This window comes from Neltuma alba, unplaced genomic scaffold (genome assembly GCF_004799145.2).
Source record: "Neltuma alba isolate B1F8T4 unplaced genomic scaffold, ASM479914v2 tig00013068_pilon, whole genome shotgun sequence".
NCBI lineage: Eukaryota > Viridiplantae > Streptophyta > Magnoliopsida > Fabales > Fabaceae > Neltuma > Neltuma alba.
Window position 1 is genome coordinate 16,748 of NW_021637403.1, and position 20,964 is coordinate 37,711.

At 33.1% G+C, this 20,964-nt stretch overlaps 1 protein-coding gene, 1 long non-coding RNA gene and 1 pseudogene across 2 annotated transcripts; 1 reads left to right on the forward strand and 2 right to left on the reverse strand.

The window, feature by feature from the left end:
• The first annotated feature begins 377 nt into the window (after positions 1 to 377).
• Positions 378 to 1,191, forward strand: LOC114734072 (uncharacterized). Its single transcript, XM_028921569.1, has 2 exons — positions 378 to 573; positions 688 to 1,191. The coding sequence occupies exons 1-2, from the start codon at positions 481 to 483 to the stop codon at positions 802 to 804; spliced, it is 210 nt and encodes a 69-aa protein (XP_028777402.1). The 5' UTR covers positions 378 to 480; the 3' UTR covers positions 805 to 1,191.
• Positions 1,192 to 3,189: 1,998 nt separating this feature from the next.
• Positions 3,190 to 20,710, reverse strand: LOC114734073 (gamma aminobutyrate transaminase 1, mitochondrial-like; annotated as a pseudogene).
• LOC114734074 (uncharacterized) lies at positions 17,117 to 18,085 on the reverse strand. Its single transcript, XR_003739131.1, has 3 exons — positions 17,878 to 18,085; positions 17,244 to 17,291; positions 17,117 to 17,151 (listed from the first exon to the last, which is right to left on the reverse strand). It is a non-coding gene; the product is annotated as an uncharacterized LOC114734074 (long non-coding RNA).
• Positions 20,711 to 20,964: the final 254 nt, after the last annotated feature.

A 20,964-nucleotide genomic window follows, 5' to 3' on the forward strand; every position in this document is an offset into this window, starting at 1 on the left:
TAATTTAAATAGATTAAGGAAATAAATTAAGTTAGTTATTTGTCATAAATAGGTGTTATATTTCTTAAAATATCTTTGTTAATTAAGTGTGACTAGAACCATCATTATTAGAAAACACTTTAAAAAAAAATAAAGTAAATTGGGGTCTTATATTTATGATTAAAATAAAAATCAAACTACCTTATATGAGGTGATATCATTTTTCCTTTTATTAAAAAAAAAAAAACATGCATGGCCCCACAGCTGAGCACGGGGAAGAAAAAGAGCTGAGCTGCTGGCTAGTAAACAGGTAAACTGCAAGTTGCCGGTTAAGGCTACGAAACACAGCAACGTGCCAATAAAACAAGCTTATCGGTTTATCACGAAGCGAGAGACCCTGTAGAGAGAGAGAGAGAGAGAGAGAGATTGGGCCAAGAAGGGAAATCAAAAACCAGAAGAGATTAGAGAGAGAGAGAGTTGATGATATAAGAGATCGGAGAAATGGATGGAATGCAATTAGCTTTGCCTATTGTTGGAATTGTAGCAGCCGCAGCTGTAACCTTTTACGCTGTAAGTTTTGCGGAGCTCCGAGAGGTAACCTGATTTAACCTATAATTCTCCCTCCCTCTGTCTCTCTGTCTCTATCTTTGTGCTGATTCGATTATTCATGAATTTAATTTATATCTAATTCTTGTTCGATGGAATCAGAAATCGTTCGGAGAGCTGGACGACTCAGAATATGAAGGAAATGGTGGCTTCAGGCCTTCTCCTAGTTCCAGAGAGAGGCGTGCCAGAAGAAAAGCTTCCAAAGGCAATGACTCTTAGTTACAACTTCGAGTTCGAATCTCCTCTCCCTATTTTGTAATTAGCTCTTTTATTATTATTTCCATAATACCTGCTTGTTAATATGAGAACCAGAAATAATATCCACCAACTAGTTGACTAATTTGATTTTTTAATTATAATATATATTATATGATGTCTTTAAAATATTTATGTAGATTATTACATTATATATTAATTTATAAATAAGGTAAATTAGTTGGGAGAAAAATAATAAATATAACTAGTTTAAAGTAATTTAGTAACTTTTTTTAATTTTTTCAAATTAGTTAACTGAGTCTTATATTAAAAACGAAGATAGTATATAAGATGATTCTATGAGGCTCTTTGATTTTTTTGGTATAAAGTATAGTCTTGTTTGATTTTGATTATATACATACCACCTCTGTTCCTTAATATAAGAGCTAATTGATTAATTTGACTAGATTAAAAAATTTTGTTAAATTAGTTATTTATAATAAATAGATATTATTTTCTCTAAAATATCATTACTAATCATATGTATTAGTTAGAACTATCATTTAATGGAATCTTTAACCCGTGTAATCACTACAAGGATTACTTTGAAAAAATTGAGTAAATATAAGATAAATTAAGTTAGACAAACTAGACTAGTTCCTTACATTTAAGATAAAAAAGAATGTCAAACTAGCTTTTATGTTAATGATTGGATGTAACATATAGTTATCTCATATTTTTATAGAAAATGTTTTAATTTAATATTTTAAAGTTAAATTAAAAGTATATATTACCTTTGATCCTTAATATAAAACCTTATTTGATTTTTATTTTGGTCCTAAAGATAAGACCCCAATCCACTTTGTCTCTCATATTTATGCATTTTTTTTAAGATAGTCCTTCTAACAATGGTAGTTCTAGCCAATACACTTGATTAGTAAGGATATTTTAGGAAAGATAATACTTATTTATTACAAATAACTAACTTAACTAAGTTTCTTAATCTTCTCAAATTAGTCAACTAAGTCTTATAATTAGGACCGGAGGTAGTATTGATTTACAAAAAATTTATGTCATTATACTAAGTTTTTTTAGGGTCAACTTCTATTACTTGATTATTTCTTTTGTGAAATTCACTTTGAGACAGTTACTCCAGTTTTCTGAAGAAAAGTAGTTATAGACCGGTTGAGGAGGATTTTGGTTGTTCACTAGTATTTATTTTGGGAGCACATTTCGTGCTCATCGCATCGCAATAATCAGTGTAGGGTGATTTTTCATCCAAAACATTTTAAGGGGATGAGATGAGACAGCTCAAATTTGGGAGATCTTTGACTAATAATCTAAATGAAAGCATTGATGATTAATGCTGTTACGGTTTTATACATGCCAATCAGATATTCAATTGTAAATTTATGCCATAACGTTCAAATTAATCTAAATTTTCGTTGCTAAAAAAAATCTAAATTTTAGATTTGCAAAGCCTAATGTGCTGCAATTTCTCTTGTAATGGTGTCTTTAAATATACTCTTTCGGTCCTTAATATAGGACCCAATTGTTGAGTTAGTTTTTGTTTTAAATATAAGATCCGTTTATAATATTTATCAATTTTATCTAAATTACCCCTATGGATACTCTTTCAACCATAATTAAGTAGAAGAGGAAAATAGGGTATTAAGAAAGATGATTATAGTATTTTAGGAAAAACGTGTTACATTTCTTATAATTAATTAATTTACTTAACTTTCTTAATCTAATCAAATTAGTTAAATGGGTCTTATATTAAGGACCGGAAGAGTAATAAACAATTTTTTTGGTTCAAAATTTTAAACTAAGCTTTTCATTTTTATCTCCATTTACTACTTATCATTTCTTTGCAATAAATTTTTACTTATTATGTTTCATGTACTCTATTCACAAACAAGAGTATGATTGTAAAAAAAAATATATTACATATTTATTATTTTTAACTAAATTAACATTTTAAATCATGTGATTTTAGTAGTTATTTCTGAACGCAAGGAAGACTAAATTAAATTCCAGACCATGTTAATTAATAAACAAAGTAAGTTGCTATTTAATTTAACCACAAATTTTCCACTATAATAATAAATCATTCTTGTCTACCTAAAAATATGCTAAATACAATCTTCCAAAAGATTTAAAATTAAAATTGTTATTTATTCTGTGTAATCCCATGACAAACATATCTTTACACATATAAAACACACAAAATTGACAAAAAAATCATACTACGTAAAAGCCGTTAAATAGTTCACAATCTAGTACTTCTAAAAATCCAAAAACTTTGATACAGTTTCTTCCTTTGTCAGCATACAAGCATCTGTACCATTTTTAACCCAACCCACCCTATCCTTTGTATTGTGCTATACTCAATAATAAACATATCTCTATACATTAAGCCGTTAAAGCCCTTGCCACTATTTTCATCATCATCAGCATCAGTAAAAATCCATTACTTACCCTGAGCCTTGAGTTCCCGCACCCTCTCCTCAGTCTTTTTCAGAGCTATCCCATAGATTCTGATTAACTGGGGGAAGAAATGGCCAATATCAGTATTCAAATAAGATCTTAGGTCTCGTTTGGTACGAAGCATTGAAAATGAGGGATGAGATTGAGATTATAATTAAAAAAAATCATTAAAATAATATTTAGCATGAGTAATTGCTTATTATATGAGATTAGGCAAACTCTTAGAGGTAAGATTGGAGAATACCACTTCCCCCCATGTTATTCTATCCAATCCCATATATATGGGTTTGGCTAATCCCATATAACAAACAATTTCTTATACTAAATATTCTTTTAATAGATTTTCTTAATTATAATCCCAATCCCAATCTTTTATTTTTAATATTTCTTACCAAGCATAACCTTAGTCCTAAAGAATAATTGGACAAGAGCAGGTAGTGGATGGCACTTGAGGAAGTAAAAAAAGAAAAAAAAGAGCATAATAGAAGAGGAAAGTACATAACAGTGAATCATCATGGGGAGAAAATTATTAAAGCAACTTGTACGAGCTTGACTGAATATGGCCATTAGTCAGCAAGAACTCATCAAAATTGTACATTCAAGATGGTGAGATTCAATGGTACACTCATTTTAATGTCTTTACGGTCTAGAAGAGCATATACATTAGTTAAATTGTGTAAATTAGCTAGTTACAATAAATTTATTTAGTTTCCCAGTGATTTAGAAATTTACAGACAGGCCAAATGAAGACAACTGAATATTTAAATGACTCAAGGTAAGGTTACCTCATCAACTTCTTCTAGGCTGAGAGTAAATGGTGGACACATCATTATGTTATCCCCAGCTGCACGTACTAACATCCCATTCTTCTCACACTGTGCTCCAAAATAGGCACCTACCCCTGTGATAATTATTTAATCAAAACTGTCACAACAATGGAAAATAAACCCAAGTCCACAAAATGATGGTAACATAACCTATTTCACATATTAGGATAATAATTTTCTGTCACCTCAACTAATAGGAAGCTGCATTATTCTTGTTATGCGTCACTGTCACAAAAGGTTTGGTTTTAAATGACCTTAGAGAAGACATTTTTGCTACTTTTAAATTTTAATTGATTTTATAGTCTATCCGTGCATAACAAAGTCATCTGTTCATATGATAAGAACCACGTTTCAGGAATTCCAAGTAAACATGCTTTTGCTTCAGGAATTAAACTAAATAATGGTTAAGTACATTATTGTATGGTTAACCACTGGCTTGGCATCATTGGTTGTCCAGTTAACATCCCTAAACTGTTGAAATTTTTTGCTAATGAATTCCTAAAGGGTAATTCCCCCTGGTATGTTAAGGGAAAGTATGGGAACCAAAGGGAAAATTGAACTTACCCCATTCTGGAGGGAAAGGATCATTGGGCGACTTGTTGTCAGTGAACTCGGTCCCCAGGACCAAACCAGTTCCACGAATCTGCAGAGCCAAATAGGTTATTCTCACACCTCAGTCATGCGTTTCGTACAAGGATAAAACTTGAGTAGAGCTTTAGCGTTTACTATCAAGTTCTCCAATAAAATCATGACATGTTTTCTTATACAACCACAAGAACTACATATGATGTTTTTATCCGAGAATTTGATAGCACCAACTTAAAGTACTTTCAGTATAGACCACAAGCTGCTTAGCAAACAAGAGGTACCTCCCCAATGATTGGACTATCAGAGAAGGCTTTTACGCCATCTTGGAAGCTGGGGGCAATGGTCCTCACATTCTCAACAATATTTCTCTCCCTGCAAAACATCAAGAAGAATAATAACAACAACCAGCAGCCTGAACAGTAATTAACATGATATGATATGCTTAAAGTTGTAGTCATTTATTCGAACATAATACTGTAAATCACAAATTTCGCTGCATATATTTGAAATTTACTATGACTATGGTAATGATCCAAGCTACATAGGAACACACTTGTAGATCTTTAGTGCTTCAATTGCAGCAGCACACGATACTGGGTGTCCAGAGTAAGTAAAGCCGTGAGAAAAAGAACCTAAAATAAGAAAAATCAGGTTAGCAACAATTATCTCCACATGAAGATGTGGTCATAAATTTACCACCATACCAAGTTTGTTGCTTTGCGAGTGTATGACATCTGACACTTCTGGGCTCACAAGAACTGCACCAATTGGCATGTATGCAGAAGAAAGTGCCTGGAAGTCAAATACAAAAATGAAAAACATTAAGCTTCCTAAATTATGAGAGAGATAAATGTGTTTGGATACTATTTCAAGTTTACCTTAGCTAATGACACCAGGTCTGGTTTAATGTTGTACTTATCAGATCCAAACATTGTCCCAAGCCTTCCAAAACCACAGATGACCTGCAAAAGAGAAATATGAAAGAAGCAAGTTCAGCAGTCAAATTTCCTCATTAACTCCAGTTTAAGAAGTATGGACAAATACAGCATAGTACCTCATCCGCAATGAAAAGAATGTCATACTTCTTTAGGACGGCTTGAATCTGCACAAGTAATAACAGGCTGAAAGAGATGTTTCTTGCCTGTAATATAATTTTGTGGTATTTAAAGGAAGGAGTTCTCAAGGGACAGTGTGAAAACAATTATAATTATATTAATCCGATGCATGAATAATTGTTATCTAAGCCAGAATTCTGGGAAGTGCAAGACTATACAGCAATCGTGTCTATTGACTTTGAGATATAACTTGTACGTAGCTAGCCAACATGTGGATTGCAAATAGGTATTCTATTTTAACCCTTGAACAAGTATAAAAGATGAACAATCTATTCAAGCAATTGAATAAAATCTAATAGCCATATTCAAGATGTTGTCAAGTGATGAAATAGTCTAAACAGAAAAATCATGTACATTTTTCTACGGTCACTGCCCGTTTGAGATTATAAGACCCAAATTAATCGTATCTATTGACTTAAATATATATCTTATACAGAGCTAACAAAGATGTCAGCTTGATATTCTAGTTTAACCCTTGAACTCACATCAAAGGTCAAACAAGCTATTAAAACAGATGAACTATTGCAGGCAACAAAGTTTATGCTCACAAGGTTGTGAAAACGAAGGTCTAACCAAATTTTCATGAACATTTTCTGTAGTGATCTGCTTCCTACAGGAGGTATAAAAAAGTCCTCATGCATAATTTAATCTATTGTGATATCCCATGAAACATCATAAGGAAATGCCACAAGCCATAATAGCACCACTATATATAGAAAACATGTAGAAGCAGTTTATTTGTCACTTATCTTGAAAATAAGGAAATTATAATTCTCTAAAGCATGAAGATGCTGACGACACACCTTGTCAAAGTAAGTTGCAGGAGGAGGTATTACACCTCCTCCACCCATAACAGGTTCAGCAATAAATGCAGCAATCTGTATTCGAAAAGCCATATAAAGTTGCTGTGGTACAATCAATATCAAAATACCAAAAAAAAGTTTCTAGATATTTTAAAGCAATACTGTCTCTGGTCCCTCTTTCAAAATTAGTTCCTCCAAATTTTTAGCTAATCTGGTTGAGAACTCTTCCTCTGTCTCACCTGGGATAGGCATCAGCATGCATGATAATATGTAGCCACATTATACATGTGAATAAAACAGGTTTAAGAACATGACCTACTGAAGAAGCTACCTGGAAGGTGATACCGCCAGTAATGTGGGCAGTCAATGTGCAGCACGAATGGAGCAGGCAAATCAAACTTTTGATGCAAAGCTGGAAGGCTGAAATGTGATTTTCAGTTAACTGATAAGAATTCTGTTCTTATCTCATTTTCATAAATAAATAAAATATTCAGAACAAAAGCACTGATGCAATAATCGGGGGGAAAAAATCCTGAGTTCATCGTACCCGGAGAGACTGGCTGACATCAGCGTTGTACCATGATATCTATCAGAAATGTCAAGATATATAAGCTTTTATGCATACTAGCAAGATACACAAAAGCGTCATTAGTTGAAATATCAAACATACGATTTTGCCCGAGCTATAAATTTCTTCTTATTTGGTCTTCCAAGTGCATTGTTATAATACCATACCAATTTCACCTGCAAGGAAAAATGATGTAAACCTGAGAAAATGTTACCGCATTACTGCTCATCTTAACAATGTTGATTCCACTTAAAATATCTAATTATAATTTCCTGCACAATTAATTTGACTTCATGTGTATCAGGTTTAAACTCAATTCTCCATTCCCCTTCTTCATCAATCATGTGGGCAATGTATATGTATAATGGTCCATTTTCATCACGTTGAGTTAACATCACAGAGAATTGGAGATCCCATTGTGCTTGGAACATGTCAAATGCACCGGGGGTATAAGTTAGCACAAGTTGACACAATATAGGCGCACTCTGATTGACCATCCTAGGAATTTTTTGCCGGGAATCAAACTCAAGTTTCAATTCCTTGTCTCGCTTCTCTGAAACAACTTTGTCAAAAGTGGTAAAGAATTCATTGATATCTAGATTTGGAGTTGTGCATCTTTTTACATCAGCATTCACACTTTCACTAAGCTGTGTACTTCTCATGCCTAATGTGCAAGCATTCTTTACATAGCACCAAGCCCATTTCTCTTTGATATTATACATGGAAGTCAACCATGGATTGTTGTGGACATTATAAGAAGATATTAATTGGCTCCATGCTTCTTCAAACTTTTCTTCCTCTGAAATTTTAGACATGCATTTACAGAAGTCGGTCAAAAAATGTGACCCATCTTTCATTAAATTTCCAAGGTGTTTAATACCATTTTGCTTTAAATGCCAAGTGCATAAACAATGCTTTGTATCAGGAAGAATTTCACTCAAAGCTCTTGCCATTGCTTGATCTTGATCTGTAAACACAGTTTTAGGCTTTTTCTGCATATGAGCTTCCAGGAAAGTTTCTAATAGCCACTTGAAAGACACAGTGGTCTCGTCATACAACAATGCTGCACCAAAAATGACTACACTTCTGTAATGATTAAAGCCAGAAAATATTGCAAGAGGTCGATGATCACGGTTTGTACAAAATGTTGTATCTAGAGATAAAACCTCACCAAAAAGTGCATAATCTATTAGCATTCCAGCATCCGCCCAAAACACATTAGTAATTTCTTCTTCTGTGTCCACCTGATATTTATGGTAGAATGCAGGATTCGCTGCAAGCTGCTTTTGAAAATATTCAAACAGACATCTTACCTCTCCGTATTTCATACTTTTTTGCCTTCTAGATTGCAAATAATTTTGCATATCAACTTGAGTATATCCAAGATTTGCTTTGCCCCCGGCATATGTACTCATTAAATCAAATGTAGCCTTCTGTTGAAGTCCAGACTTTCTTGCTAGCTCAATTCCATAAGCATCAACTTCTGATAAGTTTCTTTGAGATGCTAACAAGTGCACAGTTTCTTGTGTGTGAAGGGGATGATTATGCTCTTCATCAAATTTAGTAATTTTATGCCTCTGATCAACAATAGATACTATCATTTTTGCCTTGCAATTAGTCCTTGTTTCTGCTCGGTACTTAGAAGAATATGTCTCCTGTTTGCCTTCTTTTCGAATACCCTCTTTAGAACACACATATCTATATGTAATAAGTGATCCATCTTTTCTGCTTTTTGTACCATTATACTTTCTAGCCCCAAAACCAGTTCTTCTAGCATAATCTCGCCAAAATTCCCATGCTTCGTCCCAGCTTCCAAACTCTTTTCCTATTTTGGGTTTCAATTCATCCTCCATTGTAAAGTTCCTGTACACAACAAAATCCTTATATATTTAAAACATATCATAACTTTATTTTTTTTTAAAATAAATAGAAAAAATAAAATAATAATTTCATTTATTTCACATTGAACTCTAAATATCATATATACACAAACACATATATGCATCAAAATGGATTGTTAGTGTATTAATCCATACGGTTCAACATATCTGACAAAATTCCTCCTCGGTGGACCACATAAATGGAATGTTCTACTTTAAAAAAAAATGAATGTGTTTGTTAATTAAAATTGCACTAAATAAAAAACAATTCACAAGATTTTTTATGAACTGGGAAAAAAAACTTCACCTCTTTTGTCAGAATAAACTTCACCTCCAAATTAGTTTTCCCATATACATATATATATATTGTAATTAGACACCGAGAGCTTTTTGGCATATTCCAACATTCCAAATAGATTATATGTTTCGGTGAGCACATGGTGGTCCCTTCAATATATATATATATATATATATATATAGTAATTAGACACCCATTGCTTTTTGGCACATTCCAACATTCCAAATGGATACTCTGTTTCGGTGAGCACATACATGGTGGTCCCTTCAATATATATATATATATATATAATATCAGATTTGGATTTACTTTTTAGGCAAGATTCAATAGGAAAAAAAATTACCTGTTCCTTCTTTCTTCCCTGGGTCCAACGTCTCTTCCTTCTCCCTCTTTAAGTCGAGCTTCATGTAGTCCATCTCTGTTTTCTTTTTCTGGTACAGTAACAGCGTCCAACAATCCTTCCATTCCTTCATCCTCCTCCATTATCTCCAACCAGTCTCTCCTGTCTCCCCTCTCTATTTCTACACAATCCATCTTCTCATTGGCTTTGGTTTCAGGTTGGCGGGATATTTGGAATGGACGCGGGAATGAGAAAGAGGCGTGAGAAAGGAAATGGAGTGAAGGTGTGTGAGAACGTGGGAATGGAAGGCTGTCTATCGCGTAGATTGAAATGACGTCACCTTCATTTACGCAAACGACGTCGTTCCGCTGATGAGCTCTCGGTGCTCAGCATACTGCTGAGCACCGAATGCGAACGCTGAAATCCTAGACCAACTCCAAAGGAGACGCAACAGTAAGGCATGATCGATGAGAAAGAATGCATGCCGCAAGCAATGTTGTAGGAAAAACGTGCGCTGCGAGTGAAATTGGAATTGGACCTAAAACTAAAATCGAAGATACTACAAAGCTATGGACTCTCTGCTGGCGACGTCACGGATTGCCTGCTGGCGAAGGTGCTGCGAGGTTGGGCCAGGGCACGCTTGTGAGCCTTCAATTTCTCCGTCCGATAACTATTTTTTTCAACTCAAATAAGAAGGTTTTTTTTTATAAATAAAATTTGAATTGTTTAAAGCAGAAGACCCATCAACCAGCTAGGATTAATAGTTCTGAATTGTTGGCATGTGGTTGGTTAGATCACAAATGAGGGGGCACATGCAAGAATTTCTCATTAATGAATTTGAAACTGAAACAGTAGCAGGCCCCACGGTGTGACTTGTCTTTTTTATATTGGTCGAATCATATATTACGTGGCACACCTGGTTCATACAAGAATTTCTCACACAGTTAATAAATAATTATAAAATATAGGATTAATTTAATTTTTGTCCCCTCAAATTTCGGTTTATTTTAATTTAGTCGTTCAAATTTTAAATTTATGGTTTGGGACGATGACCAAAAAAAAAATTAGAGATTTGTAAATGTCAAATAAGAAATGTCAATAAAAATTTGTTATTATTTACAAATTTAGAATTGTCAATACCAAATAAAGTTGTGTTACCAAACTTGATCTGAGATTTGTAATTTCCAACTTCTTTTTCTGTCATTCTCCCTTACAATTTTAGTCTCTAAAAATTAGCTCATATTAAGGGCCTGTTTGGGTATCCCCAAACCATGGTTTCAGAAGCACTTTTCCGCAAAACGAGATAATCTCCTCCACATATTTACTTCGTAATCCGTAAAAGCACTTCTGAAACCATGGTTTGGTTTCTATCCAAACACACCCTAAAACATTAGTCTCTAAAAGTATAACAGTGCATTAATGGCACCACAAATGGTGACTTGGATTTGTTATATGACACCTAATTGGATCTTATATGAATCACAGAATGCAGCGCAACGAACAGCTATTGAAATGAACAGTGATGAAGAAAAAACATTAGACCAAATTGCCATCTTTTAAGCACTTCTTTTACCTTTTTCTTTCTGTTATTCATACAAGATTTAGTTACATACAATTTAATGAATTCACATCACCACTTTAAAGCTGATTATAACACTTTACTAGATTTTAATACTCTTTATATCTCTAGATATCAATGTTTTAAGAACCATCAATTTAAAATTTGAAGGCCAAAATCAAAATAAACTCAAATCTTAAGAATTAAAATTATATTAATCCTAAAATATATTCCTCCGGTCCTTAATATAAGACCCATTTAACTAATTTGATTAGATTAAGGAAGTTAGGTAAGTTAGTTAATTGTAAGAAATGTGACACATTTTTTTTAAAATACTATAATCATCTTTCTTAATACCTTCTCTTCCTCTTCTACTTGATTATAGTTAAGGGAGTATCTATAGGGGTAATTTAGAAAAAATTGATAAATATGAGAAATGAGTCTTATATTTAGGATTAAAACCAACTCAATAATTAGGTCTTATATTAAGGATCGGAGGAGTGTAAAGGCTTGAACTTCCAAGTTTGAATGATTCGATTCGATTCCGAATCTTTAGTTGTTCAGCGGATCCATCACCATTGTCCCACGAAACCAAATGAAATCGTCAGGCAAAAACAACAATACATATAAATATAGAGGGTTAAGGTCCAGCACTGAATTTTTTTCTCATCTGACTCCGTAGTTTGTGGTTAATTGAGCATCTTAAACTATTTTTATTAAGTATTGAGAATAATAAGAAGGAGAAAAAAGAAAAAAGAAAAGCGTTGAATTAGAACATAAAAACATGACAGAATTGGTCCTAGTTACTTCCAAGATGGAGTGGAAGAAGGGGAGAAATTCTCGAAATAGGAAAAGGATCGAATGACTTTAAAAGAATCGAGCCGAGGAACCATATGAGATAAAAATCTCATATACAGTTCTGTAAAGTGGTAGTAAGCATGATTTTTCTATCAACTTCTTCATTGTCACCCCCACAAAACCAAACTACACCTTAAAATATTTTTTTCAGGTGCGTCTATTATCTCAAAAAATACTGAAAAATACTTTAAACTGTTTTATGCACATTCATTTAATATATTTTGTTGATGAGTTAATGGTGATGTTAAAATTGCTTCTAAAAAATACTTTGAGGGTGTAATTGCTCTTAAAAAGAATTAATACTTTAAGTACTAAATAATATTTTAGGATGCTATGTGCACATAAAGAATACTTCTGGATGCTAAATGAGTAAAAAATAACTCATGGTGTTGAATATACTTAAAAAAAATATTTCAGGATATTAGACGCACCTTAACTTATACATAAATAGCAATGATATTTATTTTTGGTATACACATTACATATTTATTGTATTCTTTATTAAGGGTTCAAACCCATAACTTCGTCTTCAAATAAAAAAAAAATCTTAAAGAAAGTGTTAAGTTCTCACTTGGCCTACAAACCTGTCTAGATAATATTTACATTATATCTAGTCATTTTCTTGGAAAAAATTGACATAAAAAGAAGTTGTAAATTGCAATATTTTAATTTAGACATCTAAGAGTTCAAAATCTCAAAAAAGAAAGTGATGCCTGATATGATATTTTGCAACTGTAGTCAAATAACTAAAATGCCTTTATATTAAATTGAAAAAAAAAGATATCAAATTTGTTATTGTCAATAAATTTCTTCTCATCAGTTGTTCAAAACTTATCATTGCCAGTTCACAACCTATTAATAAATAATTTGTCATTACTAGTATATTTTTTATCATTTGCTGTTCAACACTTGTTATTGTCAGTACAACTTGCTAATAAACTTTTTGTTACGAAAGTATTTTTGTCATATAACTATATTTGCAAAATATCTGATTAGACATCACTTCCTTTTCTAAGATTTTGAATTCTTAGGTTCCTGACTTATAATATTATAATTTTTAACCCTTTTTTTCATGTCATTTTCCCCTTTTTCTTTTCATTGTGGTATCTCTTGAAGAAGGGAATTCCTAATTGGCATCTTTAGGGTCAACAACTTGTTTGGAACCAATTTTTCTAATATACCCATAATCCAATTAGGGCACACCTCATAAACCCGCCATCATTTTGTAGCCTCACACACATAGCCAAGTCTTGCCAAAATTATACTATCCACTTTCCATTGCTTCCTCACTTGATAACCCCATAGCCATCCAAACATTTAAATGTACTGAGAACTTAAACTTCGAGAAAAAAATATTTGAAAAATCACCAAGGTTTTGTTTAAGAAACATTTTGAGGTAGGATCCAACAATTTAATATTTTAATGTTAAATTAATAGTATATATTTGATTTACAAAAAATTTGTCATTCTATTAAGTTTTTTTAGGGTCAACTTTCGCTACTTGATTCTAAAAATAAAAATATAAATTGCCGGTAATTTCATATAATTACTTGATTATTTCTTTTGTGAAATTCACTTTGTGACAGTTACTCAAGTTTTCTTTACAAAAAAAAAAAAAAAGTTGAGCAGGATTTTGGTTGTTCACTAGTATTTATCATGGAAGCACATTCGCAATAATGAATATGGAGTGATTTTTCATTCAAAACATTTTAAGGGGATCAGACAGCTCAAATTACACAAACTTGACCTTAGCCAAAAGGCCGAGAAAGGTAGACAGCTCAAATTTGGGAGATCTTTGACTAATAATTTAAACGAAAGTGTTGACAATTAATGCCGTTGTGGTTTTATACATGCCAATCAGATATTCAATTGTAAATTTATGCCATAACGTTCAAATTCTCTAAATTTTCGTTGCCAAAAAAAAATTCTAAATTTTAGATTTGCATAGCCTAATATGCTACAATTTCTCTCATAATAGTATCCTTAAATATAATAAACAAATTTGTCTTGTTCAAAATTTTAAATCAATCTTTTCATTTTTATCCCCATTTACCACTGATCATTTCTTTACAATAAATTGTTACTAATTGTGTTTCATGTACTCTATTTACAAACGAGTATGATTGTAAAAAAAAAATATATATATAATATATCGTACATATTTATTATTTTTAACTAAATTAACATTTTAAGTCGCGAGATTTTTGTAGTTATTTCTGAACGCAATGAGGACTAAATTAGATTCCAGACCATGCCAATTAAGAAACAAAGTAAGTTGCTATTTAATTTAACCACAAATTTTCACTATAATAATGAATCATTCTTGTCTACCTAAAAATATGCTAAATACAATCTTCCAAAAAATTTAAAATTAAAATTATTATTCATTCTGTGTAATCCCATGAAACACACATCTTTACATATATATAAAAAATATAAAATTGACTGAAAAAAAATCATACTACATAACAGCCGTTAAATAGTTGACAGTCCAGTTACTTCCAAAAATCCAAAAACTTTGATACAGTTTCTTCCTTTGTTAGCATGCAAGTATCTGTACCATTTTTAACCCAACCCGCCCTATCGTTTGTATTATGCTATACTTAAGACAACTTACATATTCAGTAGTCTTGTAATCTAGTAGTATGAAATTTTTTTTGCAGCTAAGAGGCCACGGATTCGATTTGTTTCCTTGAACAGAATTAGCACCCTTCCTCAGTAACTTAGGCACGCTTAAAGAATCAAAGCATATGTTCATAAAGATATGGAAAGAATTAGGCAAACAATTTGATTGCATTTAGCGACAAATAGCAGGAACAGAACAGAGATGACGGGAAATCATTGATGTCTCCAATGCAACAAATAATAAACATACCTCTATACATTAAGCCATTAAAGCCCTTGCCCTTATTTTCATCATCATCAGCATCAGTAAAAATCCATTACTTACTCTGAGCCTTGAGTTCCTGCACCCTCTCCTCAGTCTTTTTCAGAGCTATCCCATAGATTCTGATTAACTGGGGGAAGAAATGGACAATATCAGAACTCAAATAAGATCTTGTTCTAAAGAATAATTGGACAAGAGTAGGTGGTGGATAGCAATCGAGGAACAAAAAAAGCACAATAGAAGAGGACAGCACATAATAGTGAATCATCATGAGGAGAAAATCATTAAAGCAAGTTGTACTAGCTTGACTGTATATGGCCATTAGCAAGAACTCGCCAAAATTGTACATTCAAGACGGTGAGATTCAATGGTACACTCAAAAGTCTTTATTGTCTAGAAGAGCATATACATGAGTTAAATGAGGTAACTTGGCTAGTTACAATAAATTTATTTGCTTTCCCAATGATTTAGCAATTTACAGACAAACCAAATGAAGACAACTGAAATTTATATATAAATGACTCAGAGGTTAGGTTACCTCATCAACTTCTCCTGGGCTGATAATAAATGGCGGAGACATCATTATGTTATCCCCAGCCACACGCACTAACATCCCATTCTTCTCACACTGTGCTCCAAAATAGGCACCTATCCCTGTGATAATTATTTAATCAAAACTGTCACAGCAATAGAAAATAAACCGAAGTCCACAAAATGATAGTACCTAACCTATTTCACATATTAGGATAATAATTTTCTGTCACCTCAACTAATAGGAAGCTGCATTATTCTTGTTATGCGTCACTGTCACAAAGGTTTGGTTTTAAATGACCTTAGAAGATATTTTTGCTACTTTTAAATTTTAATTGATTTTATAGTCTATCCAAACATAACAAAGTCATCTGTTCATATAATGAGAACCATGTTTCAGGAATTCCAAGTAACAAGGCTCTTGCTTCAGGAATTAAACTAAATAATGGTTAAGTACATTATTATATGGTTAACCACTGGCCTGGCATAATTGCCCGACCGGTTAACATCCCTAAACAGTTGAAATTTTTGCCAATGAATTCCTAAAGGGTAATTCCTCTTGGTATGTTAAGGGAAAATATGGGAACAAAAGGGAAAATTGAACTTACCCCATTCTGGAGGGAAAGGATCATTGGGCGACTTGTTGTCAGTGAACTCGGTCCCCAGGATCAAACCAGTTCCACGAATCTGCAGAGCCAAAGAAGTTATTCTCACACCTCAGTCATGCGTTTTGTACAGGGACAAAACTTGAGTAGAGCTTTAGCGTTTACTATCAAGTTCTCCATTAAAATCATGACATGTTTTCTTATACAGCCACCAGAACTACATATGATGTTTTTATCCGAAATTTTGATAGCACCAACTTAAAGTACTTTCAGTAAGTAAATTTTGCCCTTTATATTAGAGAATAGACCAAAAGCTGCTTAGCAAACAAGAGGTACCTCCCCAATGATTGGACTATCAGAGAAGGCTTTTACACCATCTTGGAACCTCGGTGCAATGCTCTTCACATTCTCAACAATATTTCTTTCCCTGCAAAACATCAAGAATCAAGAAAATAATAATAACAATCAGCAGCCTGAACAGTAATTAACATGATATAATATGCTTAAAGTTGTAGTCATTTATTCAAATATAATACTGCAAATCACTAATTTCACTGCATGTGTTTGAAATTGACTGTGAATATGGTAATGACCCAAGCTACATAGGAAACACACTTGTAGATCTTTAGTGCTTCAATTGCAACAGCACACGATACCGGGTGTCCAGAGTAAGTAAAGCCGTGAGAAAAAGAACCTAAAATAAGAGAAATCAGGTCAGCAACAATTATCTTCACATGAAGATGCGGTCATAAATGTATCACCGTACCAAGTTTACTGCTTTGCGAGTGTATGACATCTGACACGTCTGGGCTCACAAGAACTGCACCAATTGGCATGTATGCAGAAAAAGTGCCTGGAAGTCAAATACAAAAATGAAAAACATTAAGCTTCCTAGATCATGAGAAAGATAAATGTGTCTGGATGCTATTTCAAGTTTACCTTAGCTAATGACACCAGGTCTGGTTTAATGTTGTACTTATCAGATCCAAACATTGTCCCAAGCCTTCCAAAGGCACAGATGACCTTCAAAAGAGAATTATGAAAGAAGCAAGTTCAGCAGTCAAATTTCCTCATTAAATCCAGTTTAAGAAGTATGGATAAATATAGTATAGTACCTCATCCGCTATGAAAAGAATGTCATACTTCTTTACGACAGCTTGAATCTGCACAAGTAATTACAGGCTTTGAGAGAGATGTTTCTTGCCTATAATATGATTTTGTGGCATTTAAAGGAAGGAGTTCTCAAGGGAGAGTGTGAAAACAATTATAATTATATTAATCCGATGAATGAATAATTGTTATGCAAGCCAGAATTTTGGGAAGTGCAAGACTATACAGCAATTGGATCTATTGACTTTGATATATAACTTCTACAGAGCTAACAAAGCTGTGAATTGCAAATAGGTATTCTATTTTAACCCTTGACCAAGTATAAAAGTTGAACAAACTATTCAAGCAACTGAATAAAAACTAATAGCCATATTCAAGATGTTGTCAAGTGATGAAATAGTCTAAACAGAAAAATCATGTACAGTTTTCTACAGTCACTGCCCGTTTGAGATTATAAGACCTACATTAATCGTATCTATTGACTTAAATATATATGACACACAGCTTAAAAAGATGTGAGCTTGATATTCTATTTTAACCCTTGAACCCATATCAAAGGTCAAGCACGCTGTTCAAGTAGATGAACTATTACAGGTAACAAAGTTTATGCTCACAAGGTTGTGAAAATGAAGGTCTAACCAAATTTTCATGAACATTTTCTGTAGTGGTCTGCTTCCAGCAGCAGGTATAAAAAAGTCCTTATGCATAATTCATCTATTGTGATATCCCATGGAACATCATACGGAAATGCCACAAGCCATAATAGCACTATAGATAGAAAACATGTAGATTATTTGTCACTTATCTTGAAAATAAGGAAATTATAATTCTTTAAAGCATGATGATGCTGATGACACACCTTGTCAAAGTAAGTTGCAGGCGGAGGTATTACACCTCCTGCACCCATAACAGGTTCAGCAATAAATGCAGCAATCTGTATAAGAAAAGCCATATAAAGTTGCTGTGGTACAATCAATATTAAAATATAAAAAAAAAAATTGTAGATATTTTAAAGCATTACTGTCTCTGGTCCCTCTTTCAAAATTAGTTCCTCTAAATTTTTAGCTAATCTGGTTGAGAACTCTTCCTCTGTCTCACCTGGGATAGGCATCAGCATGCATGATAACATTTAGCCACATTATCCATGTGAATAAAACAGGTTTAAGAACATGACCTACTAAAAGAGACTACCTGGAAGGTGATACCGCCAGTAATGCGGGCAGTCAGTGTGCAGCACAAACGGAGCAGGCAAGTCAAACTTTTGATGCAGAGCTGGAAGACTGAAGTATGATTTTCAGTTAACTGATTAAAATTCTGTTCTTATCTCATTTTCATAAATAAATAAAATATTCAGAACAAAAGCACTGATGCAATCAGGGGGGCAAATATCCTGAGTTCATTCTACCCGGAGAGACTGGCTGATATCAGCGTTGAACCATGATACCTATCAGAAACGTCAAGAAATATAAGCTGTTATGCATACTATCAAGATACACAAAAGCATCATTAGTTGAAATATCAACATACGATTTTGCCCGAGCTATAAATTTCTTCTTATTTGGTCTTCCAAGCGCATTGTTATAATACCATACCATTTCACCTGCAAGGAAAAGTGATGTAAACCTGAGCAAATGTTACCGCAATTACTGCCCATCTTAACTATGTTGATTCCACTTAAAATATCTAATTATAATTTTCTGCACAGTTAATTTGACTTCATTCAGAACTTAGATGACTAAATTTGCACTGAGAGAACATATTTAGCTTTGGCTTCTGATATCCAGTTATCTAATTACTCATAGGTTTTGGGTCTGCAAAGTTTTATGATATTGGGCTTCAGATATAATGGCATATATGATTATTAAAGTAAAATTTAGTTAATGAACAAAATAAAAGAAGTAAGGTGAGAATATTTTCATGCACAATATGGTGAGTGACGAGTTTGTCATGAGGTCATATGTTTTGTCCATGCTTCATGATCAGTTTTAATTTCTGAAAATGCTAATCTGCCAAGTTGAGAATTTTCCTATTGTTGATATCACAAACTGTCCAGATATTAACTTCTAGTACATAGGAAAAACTATAGCATAATTCAAGCTGTCCGCCATAAAATTACATGAAGAAAATGTTATGTTACACATTAAAACGGCTTTCTACACAAACCTAACGAACCTGAGTATCATTGGCTTCTGATCCGCTGTTAACAAAAAAAGCTTTTGCCATTTTTCTGGCTGTGAAAAGTTCTAGAAGGTCCCTGGCTAGATCCTGTAAGGTTAAATTTATGTTTACATAAGAAAATAGAAAATGAATCATTCAATATCAAGAGAGAATTTTAGAGATGGGTAATTAATAAATAAATGAAACCTAAAGTTAACAGACGTATCAACTGGATAAGGATAAGCTTAAAATAACATAACAACCTTTGCATGACGCCACATCATATGAATTAAGGAGGTAGAACTAGAAGTTTCAAAGTATTAATACATATATATTTTCTTTTGCAAGAAGAGGAAAGAACAAATGAAAGAAAGAAATAATGTAAAAGTTCAGGTGCAATTAACAAGTGCAAAATTATGTCTGGGTCAACTAAGGCCGAGTGTAAGACTACCAATGATGGTTTTGTAGTTCGATTCCAAATGAGTGGTAAAAGGCAACTTTTTCAATTGTGTAGTTGCCGCGTCAACAAGGCGTGGTTCATTCCCTCCTGCAATATAAGATTGATATCATAGTGAACCGTTCTTATATATAAAAAAGATACACATTTGTATGTTGTCGTGTAAGTAGATCAACAATCAATTGACTATTGTAAAAGTAGTTTTTTCACTTCAACATTAACTCAAAAGGCAGCCTGTTTTTAAATTCTAGGTGACTTCACCAGAATGTTTTTTTTCCTTATCATGGCTTGTAGGTCATGCTCGTTTGATGTTATTATGCTTGGAAATAATAATTTCAAATTTAACTGCTTTTTTCAACCTTAGTTGCCAGATACTGGATTAAGAAAAAAGGCGAAGATATGTACAACACATTTATATTTGGTGGGTAGAGGACAGGAGATGAAAAGTTTCCAGAAACAATATATATCAAAAGCATATAACAAATACATGTTTGTGTCATCTAAAAGGTAAAAGGGAAACGAGAAATCAATGATTAAGCAAAGAAGAAATAGATAGAAAAGAACTCATAAATACCTAAAGCAGTGCACCATAAACCAGCGAGTGAGTCAAGATATTTTCTCCCATTCATGTCATATACATAGCTCCCCTGATTCCATTAATTGGGTAAATTCCAAAATTGAGAAACAAGTCATTGTTTGAAATTTAAATGAAGCATATATACATTGTAACCATAAACTAAGCCTGTTATGTAATAAATTTTTAGGCAGGAACAGAGGAAGTTCACCTCTGATCTTTCTATAACCAGAGGATTCAAATCAGTAGTCTGCCATCCCTCCAGCAGTGAACGGAGCAAGCATATCATGACCCTTGAACCTAAGACAACCAAAGTAATTTTAGCAGAAGCATGCATGGCAGTCATGTCCACAAGAGCAATATCTGATAAAAATTTTCAAGATATTTAAGAATTAGAGAAGCTAAAAAATTTGTCCCTGACCAAGGAACTGTTACCTTTTGAATAGGGGGGAAAAAGTTGTATTAGAAAGAGGGAAAGTAAAAAAGTAATAGTTGAGGATAATCAAGCAACAAATCACAAACCAAATACACAGAACAG

Bases quoted from the DNA above. Each gene is read 5' to 3' on its own strand.
- LOC114734072 (XM_028921569.1), top strand. From the start codon at position 481: ATGGATGGAATGCAATTAGCTTTGCCTATTGTTGGAATTGTAGCAGCC. The intron at 574-687 runs GTAACCTGATTT...CGATGGAATCAG, and splicing joins GTTTTGCGGAGCTCCGAGAG to AAATCGTTCGGAGAGCTGGA.